The 23,647-nt window shown below is 40.6% G+C and overlaps 1 protein-coding gene across 2 annotated transcripts in view; it reads left to right on the forward strand.

The window, feature by feature from the left end:
* PDE8B (phosphodiesterase 8B) overlaps positions 1-23,647 on the forward strand; it is a 70,753-nt gene that overhangs the window by 44,726 nt on the left and 2,380 nt on the right. For both annotated transcript variants that reach the window (XM_030968196.1, XM_030968197.1), the window contains exons 7-21: positions 365-443; positions 911-1,051; positions 2,361-2,449; positions 2,864-2,924; positions 9,219-9,270; positions 12,089-12,166; positions 13,034-13,110; positions 14,283-14,447; positions 15,207-15,252; positions 15,687-15,822; positions 17,032-17,230; positions 18,181-18,398; positions 19,345-19,480; positions 21,645-21,812; positions 23,325-23,454. In XM_030968196.1, the coding sequence (XP_030824056.1) occupies positions 365-443; positions 911-1,051; positions 2,361-2,449; positions 2,864-2,924; positions 9,219-9,270; positions 12,089-12,166; positions 13,034-13,110; positions 14,283-14,447; positions 15,207-15,252; positions 15,687-15,822; positions 17,032-17,230; positions 18,181-18,398; positions 19,345-19,480; positions 21,645-21,812; positions 23,325-23,454 (1,775 nt within the window). The remainder of the gene's footprint in view (positions 1-364; positions 444-910; positions 1,052-2,360; positions 2,450-2,863; positions 2,925-9,218; positions 9,271-12,088; positions 12,167-13,033; positions 13,111-14,282; positions 14,448-15,206; positions 15,253-15,686; positions 15,823-17,031; positions 17,231-18,180; positions 18,399-19,344; positions 19,481-21,644; positions 21,813-23,324; positions 23,455-23,647) is intronic.

Raw genomic sequence — 23,647 nt, forward strand, 5'->3', positions numbered from 1 at the left:
GATTTTTGTGCTTCCAATCTTTAATGATCACAAAACTTTCTGATGTAATAGTAATGTGTTATTTTTACTGCTAATTGTTCAATCCTGCTGTTCAGAGCATGTGTGTAGATACAAACATACTCTTAAGATGCAGCAGCGCCTATGAGCACATTTACAATGTAATCTGCAGTAAAAGCACGTTAACAACAGGGATGTCTGAGGCTGGATGTTCTGAAAAAGTCATAATAAAGATTGTGGCATGGTCTAGTCAAAACAACTGCTATTTTGTGGTTCATCTATCAATAAGTACAATTTAATCACGTATTTATAGTGAACAAAATGTTCTAACAAAAAAACTAATGTGCTAATCATTTGCTACTTGCAGGGCTTGTAATGCAGTGTTTACGGCATTAGACCATTGTCAGGAAGCTGTAGAAATAACCAGTGAAGATCACGTCATTCAGGTAGGGGGGGAAATGTTAACTATTTTATAGAATTTGAAGAGGGACCCCAAAGAGATCTTGGTTCAGTAGTTCCTGTTCTATATCAATATTTTAGTTTTGTTGCCCATTAGAAAGTCTTGTGCAATGAACTGCTTAATTTCTGATTGCTGCACACTGATGCCTGCTGAATTTACAAGAATTTCCTTCTGTAACTTCACTGAAATTATAGTTTTTAGTAATGTTGTTTCTGGTAAAACCTGCATTAATTCTCTTTCTGTGCCTTCTGATAGATTACATATTGCCTTCTCTTACTTGAATAAAATGTTTCACCATTACATAATATTTTTATATGAGAAACACTGAATTGTAGGGATGTGTTGTTGTGGTTTTAGTATATAACTTTTCACACTTTGATACTTATATATAACTTACTAGTTTTTAAATAAGTTTTTTTTTAATATTGTCCTAATGTACCTTTGTTTTGGCAGTATGTTAATCCAGCCTTTGAACGGATGATGGGGTACTGCAAGGGAGAACTTATTGGCAAGGAGCTTACTGAACTACCTAAAAGTGATAAAAACTCTGCAGATCTTTTGGACAACATAAACACATTTATTAAAAAAGGAAAGGTAAGCAAATATGACAAACTCTTGTGAAATCACTATAGAGTTCTATTCTGATTTGGTTTTATTGCTGTAGGTTTAAGAACACTAGATGTATTCTTCACGAGTACACATATAAGACCAGAATTGTGTTTCTCAGATGTGTAAGCATAACAGCCCATGCCACAGACAAGTGATTATAGATTTCATTAGCTTTGCTTTTAGGATCTGACTGAACTGCTGATTTGCTGGCTTAAGATCAGTATCAGAATGTTTTCCGTGTTTCTGTTTTGCTTAGAGGCCATGGAGCTTGTGTTAGATGGAATGTAACAGTTTGTCCCTCAGTCAGTCTCTCAGGTGGCTGAATCATCCAACCAAAATGTGTAACTTCTGTCAAACAGCAGAGCCTTGCTGACTGCATACTTAAAGCACCAAAATGTATTGGCACCCAGTGGGGTGCCAATTGCTTTCCTAATAACTACAGTTAGAATGTCTGCAGTGCACCGTGAACTCCTGTCCTTGAGGCAATGGGCCTGGCAATATGTTCCCCTAATACATGCAACAGCCTCTTATCCCATCTCCCCTGGGTTGCAGAAATACCTGTCGCCCTTCCCTGTCTCACGTTCTGCTTCAAGACCTTTGGGGAGTTCTTGAACCTTTGAGTCATGTCCAGCAATGATCTGAGCTTTGTGAGTCACTGTCTGGAGTTGTTTGCAGGTCCACCTTGGTTCATTAGCAATACCTACAGGCCACTCCTGCTGTGCTTCTCCTCATTTATATGGGCTGCCCTGCAGCTAGCACTGTCTGCTCAAAGGTATCTTCTACTCATTCTCCAGCTTCATCCTACCTTGCTATCAGGTAGTTCCCTCCTTAAGATATTTCCTCTTTGAGGTTAGTTGGAGGACATCTTTAGATCAAGGATTTCTGACGTTTAGCTTATATATCACATGACAACTGACAAAAGCTGAATGGTGTTTGGGCTTATTTCTGCTGGTGCCAAGCGATATCCTCTGGATCTGTTGCAGCCACTGCTCCTTATGGTGACACCTAGCAAGAATGTTTGTCACCTTTTTAAGTAGATGATACCTAAAGTTCCTTGTAAAAAACACCTTCTCCCAAGAGGAACATAATTATACTCTCCTTATGTTAGTTAAAGATGCTGCTCACTCTGTCTCTCTCTGTTATACTTGAGAGTACATTAATTTTATACAATTTTTAAAAATACGACTATGAAATAAAAATAATGTAGTACATAAGGACTATGCAGTAATAAATGAATATTTGACTGCAAGCTGTGTATGCTCAGATGCTGTCTCTGTTTCATGTGTTTCTTTAGGAATGGCAAGGAGTTTACTATGCAAGAAGGAAATCAGGAGACAGTATCCAGCAGCACGTGAAGATAACACCTGTGGTCGGTCAAGGAGGGTAACTAACTTGTCCGGAACATAATTGCTTTCTGGGTTTTAGGGCCTTCTCTCTGCTTTCTGCATCTGTAAGTTTGAATGAACCTCCATGTATTGAGCAACTGGGAAACCCCGTGTTTGTGTGTGTGCTTGTATATATTCCCACCTTCGCAGTTTAGAACGGACATATTGCCAAATTCTGCTCCCAGATTTGCAGGAGAGTTCCTGGACCAACAGAAGTATCAGGTGTCCTACAACAAAAACCTCAATGTCACACTGAAGGACTGCTTGTCACCCAGTTGTCTTGCTGGTGTTGGGCTTGGTATCTTGGTTTTCCTGAGGGCTTAGAGATCTCTCCTTTAGAAAATAGTGACATATCACTTCACTTCTGTCTTTATGATGTGATGGAGTAACAAGTGATAATTTTTGTTGTTAGGAAAATAAGACACTTTGTGTCCCTCAAAAGACTGCATTGTACCAATGAAAACAACAAACAGGTATTGTATTTCTTTCATGTGATAATTTTCATAGCTTTTAGTGAACTGATATTTTTTGGCTTACAAATTTTTCCAAAAAGATGTGACCTATATTGTCGATGAGATTCTCACTGATTGTTGGAGCAAGCAAGAAAATTTCAACATTTGCATGCATTAGTCTCTGTTTGTAGGACTCCTAAGACCATCTTTCATTTTCTGGAGCATGGACATGAGTTGAGTCCCTGATACTGTGGAGCAATACAGATCACAGTTCAAAGGGAGTCCAGGGCCTGTTTTGTAGGGCTGTTCTTGCCAGTCTGATCTGCTGTACTTTCGCCAACCTGTGCTCAGTGGCCCCAAGGTTTGATAGGTGTGGTACTTACATGAAGTGCAGCCCTCATGCTGGCCCTGAGGCTTCACACACCTGCCAGAACAGGTGCTGTGGCAGGATGCAACTCAAGCCATGACCCCAGTGAACCAGCAGCAGTGGCAGAGCTGGGTCTCTGCAGTCCAGACAGAAATCCACACCAGCTGCCCCTGCAACAAACCTGGTGGTGTGGGGAGCTGTTTGCTGTCATCTTCTCCTGGCTTCATCCCTCTGATGGTGTCTGAGGCAAATGATGGTATCACATACTTTGCCCCAGAAATACTCAAGTAAGTGCCATGTTGAGTAAAGAAGTCTAGACTTTTGTGAGCAAAGGAGTGAAGCCTGTCTTTGGCATGTGGTCTCTAGGGGCGAGATAGAGAGTGGCTGGAAACATTCTAGACCAAGCATGTGCTCTGTAAATAGGATATGTTTCCATGTCATTTAGGAGAGGGGTTATGTATCTTGTTTTATTTAGAATTTTATATGCTTTTATCTGTCATGTGGGTAAAGACACTTAGGCATGAAAAGTATTTAGAAAGTCACTAGTATGTCTAGTTGCCCCTTCTTCAGTAGAACAATACTGAATATTGACACATTACTGGAAAACCACTACTTCTAAAAGAATTTCATAGGGGGTAGCATTTGACTGTTGAAACCATTCTCCTTGCACAAGTTCTTGTGGAGGTAGGTAGTAAGAAATCAAGGAGAACTCTGCATAATTCTTGGAAGAAATTTGCATGTCTATCATTGAAAAATAAGATTCATGGTATTTTAAACTGACTTAATCTTTGAACTAAAACGTGTTTTAGTATTTGCAGCAATATATCATTTACAGTCACAAGAGGTTTTAAAAAGCTCAGGCTAGAGTGCAACAGAGTTTTATAAAAACAGTGATAAAGTTGCATGTATTTTTAATTCATTGTTTAAACCTCATAACTGTTGTTTCATTTATAGCTGCTTTGATGTTGATTTGCAAGTAAGACATAATCTAATGGCTTTTTCTATATTATACACACAGCTGAAAGACTGGTACAAGGAGGTGTATATATGATATTCTTAATGCAAGATAATAAGTATTACAAACTTGTACCCATATGCAAAAAATAGCAGTAGGAATATAAGAAAAAAGTAATTTTTTTTGTATTTCTTTGCCCTGTAGATTGCACTGCTTATACCAGTAAGAATCATGCAATCATAGATTGATTTGACTGGAAAGGCACCTTAAAGATCGCCTAGTTTCAATCCCCTTGTCACAGGCAGGATCACCTTCCACTAGAATAGGTTGTTCAGAGTCTCACCCAAGATGGCCTTGAATTTCTGGGGACAGGGCATCCACAACTCCTCTGGGGAACCTGTTCCAGTGTCTCACCACCCTCAGAGTAAAGAATTTCTTCCTGGTAGCTAGTTATAACCTACTCTCTTTCAGTTTAAAACCATCGCCTCTTGTCCTATCACTATACACCCTTGTAAAATTTTCTTTTATTTTCTTGTAGGCCCCTTTAGTAATTGGAAGGTGCTAAAAGACCTCCCAGAGTCTTCTTTTCTGCAAACGGAACAACCCCAACTCTCTCATCCTTTTCACATAAGAGAGGTGCTACAGCTCTCTGGTCAGTTCTGTGGCCCCTCTCTGGATCTGCTCCTGCAGGTTCATCTCTTAAGCTGGAGGCCCCTGCAGTGGTGCTGTGGTCCCTCAAGCAGTTGTGATATCGCAAAGCTGGGTGTCATCAGCCAGCCTGCTGATGGTGCACCCAGTCCCACTGGCTGTGTCCCTGACAAAGATGTGAGTAATCCTGACGCTAGTGCAGAGCCCCAAGGAGCACCACTTGGCACTCCTCTCCACCCAGACTCCTGGCCATTGGCCACAACTCTTTGAGCCCAAGCATTCAGGCAATTCCTTACCCACTGGGTGGTCCGCCTGTCAAATCTGGGTCTCTCCACTGTAGAGTCAAGGGCGTGCAAGGAAGCATCAAGTGCTTTGCACAGGTCCACTTAGATGACATTCCCTTATCCACCCAGGGTGGGAGGCCACCACATATGTCAGGCATGATTTGCCCTTAATGAAGCTGTGCTTGTTGTCATCAATTATCTTCTTATTTTCCATATGCCTTAGCATAATTTCCAGGGGAATCTGCTCCATGGATTGCAGGGCACAGAGGTGAGACTGGCCTGTCATTCCCTGGCTTTTCTTTTTCCTTTTCTAATCTTTAAAAATGACAGTTAAGTAAATTTCCCCATTTCCAGTCACTGGAAACTTCAATGGACTACTGCTATGACTTCTCAGATCTGATAGAGAGCCGCTTAGCCACTTCCTCCACCAACTCCTTCAGGACTCACAAATGCTGATCAGGTCTGTGATCTCATGCGCCTTCAAGTTTCTTGTATGTTCCCAAACCTGATCTTCTCCTACACTGGGTGGTTTTCATTTTCCCAATCCCTGCCTTTACCTCCTGTGACTAGGGAAGTGCATGTAGCTATAGAACACTTGCCAGTGAAGACCAAGGCAAAAGAGTCAGAGAGTACCTCAGCCTTCTATGTGTCCCAGGTAACCACATCTCCTGTTTCCTTCCAGAGAGGGACCACATTTTCCCTAATCTTTCTTTAATTCACCAAGGTACCTATAGAAGCTTTTCTTGCTGTCCTTTATGTCCCTGGCCAGATTTAATTCTATCAGGCTTTAGCTTTCCTAACATGATCCCTGGCTCTTCAAACATTCTCTGTATTATTCCCAGGCTACCAGTCCTTGTTTCCACTCTCTGTAGGCGTCCTTCTTTTGTTTGAGTTTGTCAACAAGTTCTTTGTTCATCCACACAGGCCTTTTGGCATTTTTCTGACTTCTCTTTGTTGTGAAGCATCATTCCTGAACTTGGAGGAGGTGATCCTTGAATATTAACCAGGTTTCTTGGGCCCATCTTCCCTCCAGGGCCTTATTACCTGGTACTCTACCAAGCAGGTTCCTGAAGAGGCCCAAGTCTCTTCTCCTGAGGTCCATGGTAGTGAGTTTACTGTGTGCCCTCATCAATGCCCTGAGGAGGATCTTGTACTCCTTCATGATTGCTGCAGCCCATGCTGCCCTTGAACTTCATGTGCCCCATAAGCCTCTCCTTATTAGTGAGAAAAAAGGAAATTAGGAAACAAGGACTTGTGTCCATGACAACATTCATATTCTCCTGTACCGCTGGAAAGTATCCATTCCTGTCTTTTTAATACTGGCTACTAGTAAATTAAGCACCACAGACCTGGGAAGATTTACACATTTGGTGATCCCAGGGAATATGGCCTTCAAAAGGTTCTCCACAGATACAGAGGTTTGCCACAAAGGTTAAAGACTGCAACATAACAGAAAGTATGGTCTGTGGAGATTTTAGGTCCCCTGGGGGAAAAAACAAGGTGTATTTAATAGAACTATGTAATTGTTGTTTCGCTTCTGTCACAGAAATATCTCATGCCTGTAGGAGATCCTGGACATTGCAATTTTCCTAATATCCATGCCTTAATACTTGCAGCAGTAGAATGATTCCTTAGACTAAAAAATTGGGTTCCTTTTCAAGCTACAGATAAATCTTTATGGAAGAATAAAAGGAAATCAAATTAAATATGTACTTAAGTTACAGAGCAGTAAAAGTTGTCATAGTACAAATTTTGATGTCAAATGTCTAATGTTTCACTAAATCAATATAATTTTAAACAGCTTGATCTCAGCATTCAGACAGTATATGTTGACTTCAAAACATCCTTATATCATTACACCATTATACATTTTCACCTTAAAAAAAGTATATGTGTTTTTTGCCAGTACCAACATCCTCTGTAAGGGATATCAGAGACCACTGGAACCTTCATGTATTTCCATGCCAGATTTATCACATAGAAAAACCCAGCATGTTAAATTTATGTATGGAAAAAAAAATACCTAAAAGAGCATTAAGTATTCTTACAGTGAAGATTTATGAATGAGGATTGACTTTCATGTGACTATTCCCGTGTGCTGAGCCTAGGTAATTATTAATGCTGCCATTGTCAATTTGAGACCTGGCAGGATAGAGCCCAGTGTTTTCACATTCATAAATTTACATGAGAGGTGTTGTTTCTTTCAAGAACATATTGACCCAAGATTAACTGTGTAACTGCCCTCATAACTTACCTTACATGGCTCTTTTAGGACATGCCTGCAGAAGGGGAAGAGAAGTATTCAGAACAGAAATGTGGTTTATTTTTTTAGTAAAGCATTTGGAGGACTGTGCTTATGTTTCTGCCAGTTGTGCAGTAGACAGCGATATATCCATTGGCTTTGAGAGAAGCTCCAGGATGAGGCCAGAACAAGCAGCTCAGATGCCTTTTGTCACTGTACCATATTTGATGAGATTTCCTTAACCTTACTCTGTTTGGATGAGATTATTTCTCTGAGTTTCTACATGGTTACAAGAGAGGTGTTCAATCTTTTTTTTTTTGGATGAAGAGTCAGTTCTTACACTCCCCTGAACAAGAATTATATGGAGCATGAGCAAAGGGTTTCCCTTTCTTGTTTTTTTTTTAATTGGTTACAAAAAGCCATGCCTGAATTTGAAAGAAGAAAACTTCCATTTTCTTCTCTTCTCCTTTCACCCTCTGTCTCTCCCCCCCCACAGCAGAAAGGAAGAAACGAAAGGTGTGCAAGAATGACAGAAAAGAGAATTTGTATCATTCTTTCCCTTTCTTTCCTGAATAATCCCCATGACGACCCTGCAGCATGCACAGTCACAAAATTATACAGACCACTAAGAGAACACAAGTACAACCTTGTCATACTCTCCTTTTAACTGACAGGTTGCAACCATGGATTTCATGCTTCCATGCAATCTAGAGCTTTGCTACAGGCAGGTGATGGATTTGGTCAGAGCAACCAGTCACCATATGACAGTAATGGACTCCTAAATATTATGTGTACTGAATAATTTGTAATTACAGTGTCAAGCACTGACAATTATTCATCTGAAGTAAGAGGGTATGTGTATCTTCTCTAGTGACTGCAGTAAAAAAGTAAGCATTATTCCTAGTAAGCATTATTTCTAGTCTTTTTCTGACTCCGTTAGCTATACTTATATACATCGCACACCAATTTTGAAGAAATAACTTGAGGAACTGCTATTTCTGGTCAGTTTTCCTATCAACAGCAAAACACTTTCTTCTAATCACATAACAAAGGAAAGGGGTGAGGTGATTAGCAGGTATTAAACTGTCATGAACTGGACAGTACTTTTGTTTTTGAGAAGAATGAAAAAGCTGAGGAACATTTAATCTATGTTACTGCAGACCAAGCAATAGCTGTAAATTTTAATATATGGAAATATCCTATCTAAATTCTAAGAAAGCTTGAAATACCTACTGTTGAAGCTACCTAAAATGTTTCAGAAGAACAAAGAATTAAGATTTCATGCTTAATTATTCATTCATGAGAATGATTAAAAACTACTTGAAAATAAAGGTCTGATGAACGACAACTATCTCTACGCCTTATTTCCTGGAGAATAGTTTTTAAAATTGAGTTTTTTGAAGTCCAGTTTATCAGTTATCCATGAAAGGATGCATTCAAAATTAGCTTCAATAGTTCTAAGAAACACATTTTTAATGGACAAAAAATAATGTTGTAGGTTTTATTTTATTCTTTCAGGTTCATATGCAATTTGCACTCAAAACACTACCTAAATGAGTATCAGTTCTCTTGTAAACACAGGCATTAAAGAGGAATTCAGTACATAAAAGCACTTGTATCTGTGATTTTCTGCATGGCCTATCTGTTTGCTTTCATATGATTTCTCTACATCTAATTACACCTGAAGAAGAGTTTTTGCCAAACAATTTTTTTTAGATAGCTGAATGGAAAATGCTGAATATGTACAGTGTTGAATGCAGCCTGTTTAAAGTTTTTTGTATTCTTTTTTCTTACATATATATTTTACTTTTATCTCCAGCTCTACAAGAGTCACCATGAGGATAAGTACACAGGAGACAATTCCCAGTCAGGTTAGAATATTACCATTTACCTCTACATTCCTCTGTCCTGGGGGTTGTGTCGGGGTTCTCTGCTGGAATGAATTGTTGTCTCTTCCCCCTGTCCGGTCAGTAGTCAGAGCTGATGGCCAAGGACAGATGCCAGCTGCCTCTGATACCACACCATGAATTGGACTTGTAGTCATCAATAATTGAGTCTCCTGTGCAGACCTCTTGCTGTGCATTTGAAGTTCAGTGTTTGATCCTGTGGCTGGTGTACCTCAGCACCTCTTTGTGTTTGAAATGTGGAATGTGCTGATTTGTGCCAGCACACCTGCCACGGTGTGTCCAAGCTTAGGACCTGTCAGCAAGCCACTGGTTTGGCCCCAGCACAGGCTAAGACAGTTGTCTCTGAGGTGTCCAGGCCTGAGCAACTTAGTTCCAGGCAGCACAGAGTTGTTGCAGCATGTCTGCAACCCTTGTCTTGTGTCTTAGGTAGGTTTGCTTACTCACAGACACCACACTCCAGCCCTCCTTGAGTTTTGTAAAGAGGTTTTGACTAGAAGTGTGGAGCATGAGAGAATAATTCCTTCCTCCAATGCTATGTAGGGTTTGGAATACCCCTTTTCCCTAAAGAAGGAGGTACTTAAGGCCAATTTTAAGCTCGTGACTCTAGTGGACCCAGCCAGACTGATGTCTTATAATTATGAGTGAAAAGCTTCTCATGCCTTGTTACATTCTGGCACCTGAAGCCTTTCCTGCTATGAAAGGTGAGACAACATTGCTGTGCAATTTCAGGCAGCTTCTGGTTTTCACATGGGAGGAGGATATAACATATTAAGAGCATGGGACGTGACTGCTTGACATCCCCTGCTCTTTCAAGGAGCCTAAGAGTACATACAAACATCTGAGAGCTTTGTGATGCCAAATAGCAATGGGCAGGAGGAAGAAGAGACAATATGAAATTGGCTGTCCTCATTCCCATTGCTGCCACCAGAACTGATCCACAGTATGTTAAACCATTTGCTCCTGTATCCCTGTAACAAAAGCAGATTTTCTTATCACTGTTTCTGTCCTGCAAACAGGAAGGTGAGGAAGCCCATAAATTAAGCAGGACACTTGTTACTAACACATTTATATTAGTTTGCTAATGTTTTAAGTTTGCTCATTATTGTGACAGATTTCAGCAGGACTGGGAAGCCCCATGCTATGACACCATATTGATGACAACATTGCAGTGAAAGTAGGGAGTCTCAGAGCATGTGATGTAGGTTATCCTTCCCTGCAGTCCATGGCTGTGCTCCAAGAATTACTTTTCAGAACCATGGGCATATACCAATATGTGACGAGCACAGAAGAGTAATCCATGTGTATCATGCTATTTGCAGTGATGTGAGATTTGTAACAACCTGAATGATAAGATTCTCTGCTCACCAGGTAAAGAAAAAATTTTTATGTAGGCATTTAAATATTTACAGATGAAACCACAGTACGGCAGAGAGTATCTTTTATGCACCTGTGACTCTTTGGGTGGCACTAGGAAAGTATTTGACTTGCTAGTTGGTATTTAACACAAGGAGAGTTGTTTTGTCAGCTACAGCCACTCACAGCTATGTTTATGTGTAAATGCTTGCTCCCACTGAAGTGCCTTATGATAAAGTCATCCACATGTTAGTGAAAGAATAAATAAAATTATTTAACATGCATTAGCTATGCCCTGATCTTAGGTGTCAACAGAGAAAAATGCTTTCCATTTCTCCAGTTCAGACTACAACAAAGAAGACCCAAACTGTCTGTGGTAGAAAAAGAGAATTAAGACAGAAACTATCTCAGTAATTTTTAGGATGGATGAATTTTTAATTCTGGAGACTTGTATGTTAACATTTTATTTTGCTAGAGAGGCTGCATACATCCTGTCTTGTGACATTAGAATGAAAATTCATCTTTATGTTAAGAATATCAAAATCATACTTTTGACTCTTCAAATGCTTTTATCAGCTTTGAAAGCCTGCTAGGGTCTCTGATCCTTGAGTGGCATTTTAGATACCTTGGGAATGGGTACTACCACCACTTTCCACTCTTGGAAACAGCATAGTTGCTGTTTTAAAACGTAAGGGAGAGTGCAGACTTTAATGTATTGGAGAAAAATGAAATTCTACCAGCTTTATTTTTTTTTAAACTCCTTCCTGTCATTTCATCCAGCTTTTGAATTTGACTGGATGTGATAATTTCTCTGGCTTTAGCAAACAGCCATTTCAAGAAAAAGTTTATTGCATAACTAATATTCAGAAGAACTAAATTGATTGTTTAAGAATTTTCAGCATGTTAGATTTTCCTTAAACACAGGGTACAAATATTTATTGCAAATAAAAGCAAAAGCTGTTGGAGTCTGAACTATGCTTTGGCTTTAAGAGTGTAGAGTAAGATGGGGCTCTTCTCAGTTGGCTAAAGTTTTAGGCAGTTAAACTCAGGCTTGTTCAGTGGTCAGAGTGGAGCAAAAAGAACTCACACAAGGGGTTCAGCCCACCTGCCTGAGACATCTCTCCTGAAAACCTTAGATGGTGGCAGCCTGCAGGACTGCTGCTTTTAGGGAGCTAAAGTTAGGTGAAGCAAGACTCCTGTTCCATAAGGCATCTCGACTTCCTTGCAAAAGACCCTTCCAGGTGACTTGAGACAAGTTGCTTTAAATTGATAGACAGCAAGTTCCTTGTTGTGATGTGCAGAAATTGCAGTATTTCCCCCACTTGTGTGATATTGTTAAGATCACTTAATTAAATTTCCAAAATTTTAGATGGATATTTTGTAGAGGCTTTACTTTATACATTTTTAAGCTTTTGTTTTGTACTTACAGAATCTGGTTCTTACAAGTGCAAGAACAGAAGGAAAGACTCAGTTGATGTTAAGTCAATAACATCTCAAAGTAGTGATGGTAAGAAAGCAAACTGTATGTAAAATACTGTAAATATACATGAATATATATTTATAAATAAATAAAGAACAGACTTGGCTTGGGCAATAAAACTGCAGAACAAAAGAATAACCAGATTCACAGCTGGTTAAACAGAGATTACTCCATTTTATAATAACTCCTGTAAAATTTCTTTCTGATTTGCAAAGCAGTGTCCCAGCATAAGCACCAGCATTGCTATACAATGCATGACAGTGCTGAATGCCTTCAGAGGGAGGGGGAGTGACTGTACCAAGGGACAGAAGCGGCTTATTAAAAGAGTGTGTGGTGAAGCATTAATGCCACCTCTCTTAGAAAACTGCAGCTTGTGCTCCTAAACACATATTTCAGTTTATTCATGTTTAACATGAAGGAGCCTATTGCTGCTGGTTACTTGAGAGCAGTACTTCTGACCCCATTTGTGACTGCTTACTGGGGTGGAACAATGTGGCAGAGATTTCTTTCTGCCCCTCTGTGTAGCGAGAGAAGCACTGCTTGTGGGGAGAAGGAGGGGTTTCATTAGAGCAACCGTACCACCAAGATGAGGGACACACACAGACTTAAAGGAGAAGCCATGTCTGAGAGAGATCCACTGCAGTCAAAGGGCATGAAGTGTAAGTACAACTCCATTCTGAAGTGAAGGATGGATGGAAAATCTGACAGCAAAAATGAGGGGTGGCTGCCAAGGAGGCAGACAACAGTACAAGAAATGAAACAATGAAGAACTTGCAGTGGGAGAGATACAGGAGAAATGGAACGAGAGTCTGTATTTCATTGTGCTATGCCCCAGCCTTCTGCACTCTTCAAATGCTGTCATCTGATTCACACTCTGTGGCTCTTTAATGGCAGCTCCAAGTTTACAGACCCGACGGTACTCCTCAATGGCACGGATTCATTCTATGACAATAGAAGCTCCTATCACAAAGGTGAGTCCTGAGGACTGACTTTTCCACAAACTCCAGAGTTTCAAGTTGCACTCTTAGGGAAGTATGTAGTTTCTGGACAGACAGAGGCTTCCTGCACTTTGTATTTAACAGAGTAATATAAGTAATTTGTTTTTATTAGCACTTTCTACATCTCATCATGGCATTCCAAATGCCAGTCATAAGGAAGAATACTAAGGAGAGAAGAGTGCCCTTGCTACATGCATGGCTTCTGGCAGGACACTGCTTTGTTGGGTCATGTGTGAGTAGGAGGATGTTCTTCCAGTCTCACCTTGGCTCTCACTACCGATATTTACAAGATACCCTGCAGAAGAGGGAGCATCTGCACCATCTTCTGTCTCCCCCACTTTCTGCAGCCTTTCTTCACTCTGCCACACAAATTCTGCTGTCACAAATCAGCTGCACAGCCACTTGTAACGCACCAGGGTGCCAGGTATCTTCCACTTTTAAATAATTTTTTCCTCTCTCTCTATCTTTTCTTGCTATCATCAAGCTCTTACTTCCCAGCACCACTGTGACTGTAAGAGCAATTGGCTCCTTTCCTTTTCCTTATCCTCAATCATACCCACAGGGAGGCTTGGAGTGGCTGTGCAGCAGCCTCTGGCTCCTGGAGAAGACAGCACTGGGACTTTCTTCCTGTCATTTTTGGCAGAGCCAGGAGCAGTCACTGCTGCATTTCCAGATTGTGGCTGAGGCACAGTGTGGGTTTCAAAGAACCATCCTCTTCTCCTACAGTCCAGTACTTTCTGCTCTCTGCCCTTGACTTCTACAAGGAGAATATCATGGTATAATATCAGTATATCTGAGTCACATCCAAGAGTTTGTTTGTTTGGATTTTCCTTCAGGGATTGAATAATTTGTTTCAGAGCAGACCTGGATATGCTGAAGTACCAGGTCATTGCTGGTTTTTGGTCCACTTACTGGCAACTATTTCACACTGTTCTACTTCCACTTCCCAGGAGTTTGCCAGTTAAAAATAGCAGACAGATACCAGGAAATCTGAGCACAAATTTACATTTTCAGAGTTGTACTTCAGGGGTTGTGGGGAATTACGTTGCATTTGATGAGAATTAGCATAATGAAGACAAGAATAAAAATTTTGTAATAAAAGTGCCGTTCACTTTTCTTTGCCTGCCTCCTTAATCTGCCTTCAGGTTATTAACATAATTAACGCTGCCCAGGAAAACAGCCCAATCACAGTAGCAGAGGCGTTGGACAGAGTTCTGGAAATCCTGCGGACAACAGAACTTTATTCCCCTCAGTTAGGTACCAAAGATGAAGATCCTCACACAAGTGATCTTGTTGGAGGTCTGATGAACGTGAGTAAAATTAGTAAAGACGAAACTGCTGGACCAGTGTCCTACATCACAGTTCACTGCTTTGCTGTGCTAAAATTTCCCAAGCAATGAGAAGGGGACTTGTAATTCATCACCATTTCAGTTAAGCATTTTGGACTCTTTACTAGCAGTACTACAGGATGTAGTAAGCTATGGCCACATTTCAGTCCACTGTGCACATTCATCCTCAGACGCCAGTGAACAGACTTGCCACCAGAAACTATATCCAATCTATCTCTCAGAAGATACTGAAGGAGATACTTTATAGAAACTCTAGAAGCTCATATGGGATTAGAGGGATTGCTCTATAGTTAGTCCAGTGTATCAGTGAGGTTGCTTTAATCAAGCTCTAATTTTAGTCCTGCAACAGCAACAAGAGACAAACTATCAAAATTTTGTCATGGATTTACTAATTTTTAATAGACACTGAGCTAATTCCCACCAAAATAATATAAAGAAAATGAAAAATAAATTATAATGGCCGATTTGAATGATGGAGGTGCCAATGAGAGGGTCAAGGTGGGCAATACACTGTGTATTTAGTATCTTTTCTGGAGATCTCATACCAGTGTTCTAGGGATCTTTTCATGTTTGTTTTGAAAGACCCTACAACCAGGATTATGCTATAGTGCTGCAATAAGAGCACTTCTTTTAGTACCCAGGAATAGTACCTAAAATGCATGTAGTGTTTTTGAAAGTAGTGATACAAAAAAACTAAGATAAACTTGCTTTCTTTTTCAGGATGGCTTGAGAAGACTGTCAGGAAATGAGTATGTGTTTTCTAAGAGTAAGCCACCATTTTAAACTTGCCTTTGCACGTGTCACTTCTTTTGTTAGTACTGCTAACATACAGCTTCAGGCTAATTTGCAGTGGAATATATGTCTGTGGAAATGGCTGTCTAAATGACAGCAGCAGAAGTGCCAGGATGCCTCAATTTTGGTGTTGAAACAGGCTCAAACAATTAAAATAATGCATTTCAAAATGTTAGCAAAAAAACAAATTGTCACTCAAAGAAATGTTCACTGATCTTTTTGGTTTATGTTCAAATGCTCTGTAATAAACCTTTCTATTATAGGCATTTACAGACTTTTTCATGTAAGGAAAAAAAGTTGTTTTTCTTGAAAAAGAGTTGCTTTCTAAATGGAATTCTGAGGAGGGGCTGTGGTAGTGTAGAGGGAATAACCCAGAAATGTGTTAATTCACAAATTCCATTTCAACAGATATGAACCTGAGCCATACTCACCTTCCAGTACCAAACACCATCAATGATGTTCCACCCTGTATTGCACAGCTCCTAGATAACGAGGAAAGTTGGGACTTCAATATTTTTGAGTTGGAGGCTGTTACAAATAAAAGGTACTGGACTCCTTTCCCTGGGTGCCCAGAGAAATTTTGTTGAGGAGCTGTAGCTCTGGAAAAACTGCAGCAAGACACAGCAAATCTGTGAGAGCTGTCTTGCTTGACACAGATCCACTCTGTCCCAGTGACACTGTTCAATGTAGTCTGATGTTGCCACATGCTGGATGCCCTCCAGATGGCCCTTTTTCTTGCTCATGTGCAAATGGTCCTGCTGGAAAAAGTAAACCTCTCCCCTTCCTCACCTAAATCATCCCACAATTTGGGAAGATCTAAGGCAACTGTAGCTTTTGATTATAGGGATAAAAAAATGGGATGAAGGATAAACCAGTGATAGGATCAACAGACTGGGATTTTAAAGCTTATAATGAAAACAGACGTCAGTAGTTTTGAGGTCATGCAGACCGCAAAAATAAGCACGTCATCCAGACAGAAAAGTTGCTTTCATTCTAAGATGCAAAGAATCAAACAGACTACCCGTTCTTATGTACTCTCTTTGCATAAAATAGCCATTTTAGAAATTTGCATTTGCCTGGTTTTAATCTGCAGATGTTGGGGCTTGGTTATGCCTTTCTCAGCTCACAGGCTCTGTAGGACATCTTGCAGGAGGGAAAAATTTAACTGATGGATAGGACTCTCTCACAGGCAACACAGAGTAAAAGACAACTCAGAGTGGATTTGGATTTAAGAATCAAAAAGATTAAAGGTTATACTCCGTTTACTGTTTCACACATGGGATTCCCAGCATTGTACAAACACACACACCCACACCCACAGAGCACTTTACAATTGAAATTTGACCTTTTTTTTGGCTTTAGGACCTTTTAGTCTTTGGCATGTGCTCATGTCATGCTCAAAGTCTGCTTTTTCTCCTCAGGAAAAAAATAAATGGAATTTTGTTTGATTGACAGATACTAAACACACAAAAAAGGGGGTTTTAGGATGTTTTTTCTGAAGCCACTGGAATTGTTGAAACTCTAATGGAATTGTACAATTTCTACAAAACATTTAAATAACGTCTGAAAGGATGATAGATGCAATCACTTGTAACCTTGGCCCAGCTTTTAAGAGGTGATAGATATGCAACTTAAAGACTTAAACTTTACCCACCCCTTTTAAAAGTCTTGGTTTCTTTGCTCAATGTATCACTTTTAGAATATCACAAGTTCCTATTTTACAGCAGTGCTTTTTTCTTCTATTGTTTTTCAGGCCATTAGTGTATTTGGGCTTAAAAGTTTTTGCCCGGTTTGGGGTCTCTGAGTTTTTAAACTGTTCGGAAGCAACACTGCGGGCATGGCTGCAGGTCATTGAAGCCAACTACCATTCCTCCAACTCATACCACAACTCCACACATGCGGCAGATGTCCTGCATGCTACTGCCTTCTTTCTCGGGAAGGAGAGAGTTAAGGTAGAACCATCACCTAGGAGTTCTTTGGGTTAGGATTTCAGTGTGTTTGCCATTTTATGTGTGTCATCCAGAAGCCAGATGTTTAAATAATGGTCCTGGCTTCATAAACTCTCTCTGTCCTTGAAGTCTTCCTGTGATGCAAGCAGGCCCACACAGTTTCTCTAAAGTCTGTTTATACAAATTTACATTTTTAAGTAGCAGTGATGGAGGTGGGTAGGGAACCTGGCTCTTTTCTGTCTCATGTTAACTAGTTGTAGGTAACAGTTCTTAATAAAGCTTTGCAAAAGCTTTGCAAAAGCTTTGGAGAGGGAGATGTGAGCTATTCTCCCTGGTACTCAGCTACAGGACATGTGAGAAAGATTCAAAGCTGTGCCAAGGGAGGTTCAGAGTAGACATTAGAAAACATTTATTTGCTAAGTGGTTAAATACTGGAACAGGCTTCCCAGAGATGTGGCTGATGGCCTGCACCTGTCAGCGTTTAAGCAGCATTTGGACAATGGCCATAATAACATGCTTTAACTTTTGTGCAGTCCTGAAGTGGTAAGGCAGCTTGGCCAATGATCATGTAGGTTACTTCCAAGTGAAACAGTCTATGCTATCCTGTGCTAAAACATAAGGCGTGTGAAGCAGAGTCAATAAGTTACATTCAGGCAAGCATACAAAGTGGAAGGAAACCACTAGGTCATCTATCCATTGAATAATTCTATGAGAAGATATTGCTCAGGTGACAGCAGTGTAAAAAGCTTCATTAAAGAAAGTATATTTGGATAAGGGTAGTAGTGGAAATTTTGTGGGAGGTAATCTGTGGGCACAGTGAATAGAAAATGACTGCAAGGAGGTAGCATGCCTGCTTAAGTTTACATTTGTTGTAATTGTGGGTACCTGGAAGTTATCAGAAAATATTTATTGTAATTTTTGTGCTACATTGTAATTTCTCTCTCTTCCCATAGGGAAGTCTGGACCATCTAGATGAGGTAGCTGCATTAATAGCTGCCACCATTCATGATGTAGACCATCCTGGACGGACCAACTCTTTCCTGTGCAATGCAGGCAGTGAATTAGCTGTCCTTTACAATGACACAGCTGTATTAGAGAGTCATCACACAGCACTGGCATTTCAGCTTACAACAAAAGACAGCAAATACAACATTTTCAAGAATATTGATAGGTGTGTCTGCTGGAAAAGGGCAGTGTCCATGTGTGGACTGCTTATTTGGCAGTTTGGGGCAAATTGAGAGTCTACCTTCTAAACTAGAATGCATAGTTTAAATACAGATAATAAAATTTAACCTCTTCTGGAATCCTATATAGACATGATTTCTAAAAAGGTTTTCATCTCCCCCTCACCAGCTCTGTCTTCCAACTTGTAATCATTGGAAGCTTAGAGACATGTTTAATAATCTTTTATGAATTCCATTAACTTGGTCCAGTTAACAGCCTCAAGGCTGCATCTTTGCTCACTGCCTTTTCATTGAAGGAGCCTGGGCACTACTTTTTTGGGATATGTTTTACACAACAGCAGCCAAGTGCTGCATGTTGTATCTGCACAAGGTCTATGCATCCCAGCACTACTACATTCATGTGGAATTGAAAGGGTGGTAGCAGAGGACATAAAGCTCTAGGAGAGCTGGAAGCTCCCTGTGGTTGGCTGGGCATGCAAGTAGCCCAGGTGTTCCCACTGCATGACTCCAGCTTTTGTAGGGACAAGGTGAGAGAGAAAGAGCTCTGAAAGGGAAAGAACCTGACGCCAAAGAGGTAATTGAAAAACCTGAGATTTGTATCCCAAGCTAACACTAACATACAGCGGAACACACATGGACACATTGGTGCCATTCCTGGAGAAGTTATCTTAGTCTTACAGCATTATGAAACTGACATGTAAATTGTTGCTGATTTCTCAGGATTGTCATTAGGTAAAAATAACAGAGCAGGGGGGAACTTGGAGAGGCATGATCTTGTACATTCCTCCTTCCTTAGACTGTTCCTAACTCTGAAGGTGCCAGCTTGTGGCTGAGTCCCTGAGCAGTGTTTTGTAGCACTATGTGGGTAGGGATGAGGAAAGGGCAGAGCTCTGTCTGGCAAGCTCATGAGCAAGAACTCTTTTTCTTTCCTAGAAATCGCTACCGGACACTGCGACAGGCCATTATTGACATGGTTTTGGCAACAGAGATGACAAAGCACTTTGAGCATGTGAACAAATTTGTGAACAGTATCAACAAGCCTATGGCATCTGAGGAGACCAGCCCACATGTAAGTGCTTGCAGGACTTTATGCCTTCAGGCATTTCAGTGAGGTTCTTTCCAGACAACCTTAAGTATCATTTTCATTCACTTTGCATTAATTTGCATTATGGCAATGCCCAAATGACACAAATGGATTTGTGGCCTCACATAGCAAAATGTGAAAAAATACGCTTTTTTTCTTTTCTGCTCTTAGTTCATTTAAACACTTCATTTTATAAGCCTTATGTTAAAAGCTATCTTGTATTCAGGAAATATATGAGTGGATGTTGTTTTACATGGAAAATTCTGTGCACGGAGCCAGGTTGGCACCTGTTCCTCTGGTCCTGTCTCCAAACAGGAGAGCATAGGGATGTAACTGAAGAACCTCCTCGACAGTTTTGTCTCTGTGCAGTCTGGAGCCTTCAAGCCCTGAGGAATAACTTCCTGAGACCTCTCCACTCCAAATTGTACCAAGAGATGTCCAGGCCTTTTTGCGTTAACAGTTACAACCCTCATGCTCCACCAGGGTTTATTTAATAAGCTGCCTCTGAGTTTTCCATCCCCTCCTTACCTTCTCTTTCCACCTCTTGAGGCTGAGCACCCAAGAACTGACCAGGTTCTCCAGGGCAGTGTTACCTGAGAAAAGACTACCTTAATGCACCTTAGTAAATACAATGCTTTGTTGGAAACATGAAAAAAAATCAGACAAAACTGAAGGTCAGCAATGCTAAAACCGAACAGAAGTATCTTCTGTTAGCTATCCTAAATAGGACTTTGTACTGTAGACTGTCGTGGGTACCATTTACAACCTTAAAGACGGCATTCTGTCATCTGAAATTACCTGCTTCTAGGGACTGCTGAGCTCCACTCTCCCATAATATGAGCTGGAAACCACAAATGCTGCTGAACTTATCTCACAATAAATGTGAAGGACAGAACCACTTGCACTACAGACTTCTTATTTTCCCTCAGTATTAGGTTGTTCTGTTCTTTACTGTTAACTGTGGCTCTTTCTGGTTTTGGTCTTGAACATCAGTTAAGGTACAGGGTTAACTTGACAGCTGTTTGCTGGGCTACCCATGCTGAAAAAGGATTAACTGTTAAACATAAAGTTAGCAGATTAATGCCTGAATTAGCAAAAGTCACAGCAAAATAGTTCCCCATAAGCCACAAAGATATTTAGTTGTGGGGGCAAAAAGTACTTACATTCAGTTTTTGACTCAAGAGTTGAATTTAGCAGGGAAGGGAGGCCAAAATCCCACAAATATATTATTTTGAGAATAGCATTAATGCCATGTGAGCAGAGGTGGAGGCCTTTCATTACTCCATAATTTACCTGTGCCTTTCTAAACTGCTCAAGACCCAGAATATGACATCATAGCAGACTGGGAACAATACCTTGTTGCCACCACCTGGTCTCCAGAGCAGTCAGTAAGAAGTCTGGTAATTTACTGTCTAGCAAGCAGAGAATTTCTGCAGTCAGTCTGCTGCTCCTGTGATTTCCTACTGTTAATCTCATAGATTATGTAAGATTTCACCCTCACCAGGAACTGAGATCAAAGATTATTCCAGGTTGAAGGTTCAAAATCTGAGACAAAGAAAGCAGTTCCACTTGGAAACATTCTGGAACTGAATGTCAGAGACCTGCTTTTCTGTGTGTAAAAGAAATAGTTGTGCCAGTCAATTCAGCCCCCTGTGCCTGCCTCAGTTTTAACATTTATGAATAAAAATCTAACTCCAGAAACTCCCCAAGTGAAGCAGTCCCCTACCATCACCATCCCTACACTTAAACATTCAGAAGTGAGGATTGTTTGTGAGCTTACAGTTGGTGAATGCATCCCCTCTCATGAGATGCATCCCCTATCAAGGGATGCATCCCCAAGAGGACCAGGCTGGGATGCAGAGAAGGTAACATCCTACCTGATAAAGAGCCTGTGGCACTTTATTTCACAAAATCTGATACCAATTTTGAGAATGACCACAACTGTAATATGTACTTAGATTATCATTACTTACTTAGCAAGGCACCAGTTCTCAGACATCACCTTCTTCTCCATGTTCTTGGTGCTCTGCATGAAACTGTAAGGCAGTAGACTGGGTGCCTGCTTAGTGCCTAAGTCTGGTAGAGCTGATAATGATGCCCTCGGTCCTGCTAGCAGGGGATGGCCCCTGTAACCAACTCTCCTTTACAGAGCGAAGGCAGCAACACTGAATGCACAACCAACATAAAGAATTTTCCAGACAACCAGACACTCATCAAGCGCATGATGATTAAATGTGCAGATGTAGCAAATCCATGTCGCCCCCTAGAGCTATGTATCGAATGGGCAGGCAGGATTTCAGAGGAGTACTTTGCACAGGTATGTATATTTTTATGACTTAACTATTACATTATACAAGGAAGAGCACATTGGCTGATCTGCTGTTCCACACAGGGTCTGCCTATAGTGTCACCACAGAGTCCAGATGTATGTTTTTTGTTCGCAGTCAGAACTGGCCCCTCAATTTCATGCAGAAGAATTCACTCCAAACAGTTAGCTAGTTTGCTTATCATGAAGCTCGTTGTCCAGAACGGTGGAAAGGAGATTTTACACTTTCATGATCTGACCAAAACGATTTGATTAGTCCTGCTCAAGTCAACTGGCTGAAATTCAAGATGGTCAGCACTCTAGCTTCTTGTTCCAATACCTTCCCTGAAGATCAGTGCCTTAGCTGAACTATTGGGATTGCCCTTTCTCTTCTAAGATGGAACCTGAACTACTATCACGGTAGGCAGAAAAGCAGTGCAGGCATGTGGGCAGTGTAAATACTTATCACATGGGATGTGTCCAGACAGTATTGGAAGCTCAGCTTTCTTTCTTCATATTCAGTTTTTCTGCCAGAAATACAACCAGCTTCCTGAAACACTCTTTTACCTCTTTAATTAACAACTGATAAAATCTTAGCTTTTATTTCCCAGTAATGGTGTGGAAATAACAGCTATGAGTAGAGAGGAAGAAAAGTGGGCATGCCTACCCTTCATATTCACACATGTGACAGTTACTCCTGAAAGAAAATTGTAGCTACTACCTGAAACATGTCTGAATTTCATTTTAATCATAGTGAATAAATTTTGTCATGTCCTAAGAAAGATCAAAGATCACTTGTATCTCCCTAGCAGTCAAGGTATCATAAATGAGCTTTAAATTGCCCAAATTAAGCACTAGCCTGTGCTTAATGTGAGATTCAGAGAGTTGTTCTCCTGTTTATTCACCTCTGCTAATTTTGGAGACTGCTCTGCTGCCAATTCCTGTTTTAAATGTTGCCTGTGCTACTTAAAAGGGGATGTTTTTCCAAATTACATTCTAAGAAACTGCTGAGGTGATCTGATCATCCACCACAGTGGGTGCAAGAAAACCAGGCCTCTTCCAGTTGGGGACAGTTAAAACACCATACCTAGACTTTCATTCACCTGATAACCTGATACAAGCAGAGGAAGTAGCACCAGCAACAATCTCTTCTTACTTAAAAGACAAATGGTTTGTAACACCCACTAAGATGTGGTAAATGAGAGATCAAATCTGTTCTCTGCTAAAGGACTCCACAGTGCCATTTTCCGTATTTTTAGCTGGTGTACCCTAATCACCAGATTACAGCATTCTGTCCTGTTGGAGCTAACTGCAATCACAGGACTGCAGTAATGAAGAGCACTTGTGAAAAGGGAAGAGATGCTGATTTCAGTTCCTGTTCCAGACAAAATAACACACACGAAACTAAGGTTCTAAGGCTTGTCTCAAATCTCCTATTGCAATTAATCTAATGCCTTGACCTCTGCTATTCCAGCACGAAAGTCAGCAAAGCTCTAGTTGCTAACTGGAGTTTTGTATTCTTAGACTGATGAAGAGAAGAGACAAGGCCTGCCTGTTGTAATGCCAGTATTTGACAGAAACACCTGCAGCATCCCCAAGTCCCAGATTTCCTTCATTGATTATTTTATAACAGATATGTTCGATGCATGGGATGGTAAGTACTGATTTTTCTTCCTTCCTCTGACACAGAGATTCAGAGATTCCGACAGTCCAAAATTACTAATATCAGGGTGGCCTTGCATCCACTTTTTTCAGAGGCTGTACCCATATATAAGCAGTACAACACAAGATATTGGGCAATCATGACACTGAAGTCTGTTTCACTGCACACAATGAAGCTGTGCACT

The sequence above is a fragment of the Camarhynchus parvulus genome, chromosome Z, assembly GCF_901933205.1.
Source record: "Camarhynchus parvulus chromosome Z, STF_HiC, whole genome shotgun sequence".
Classification (NCBI taxonomy): Eukaryota; Metazoa; Chordata; class Aves; order Passeriformes; family Thraupidae; genus Camarhynchus; species Camarhynchus parvulus.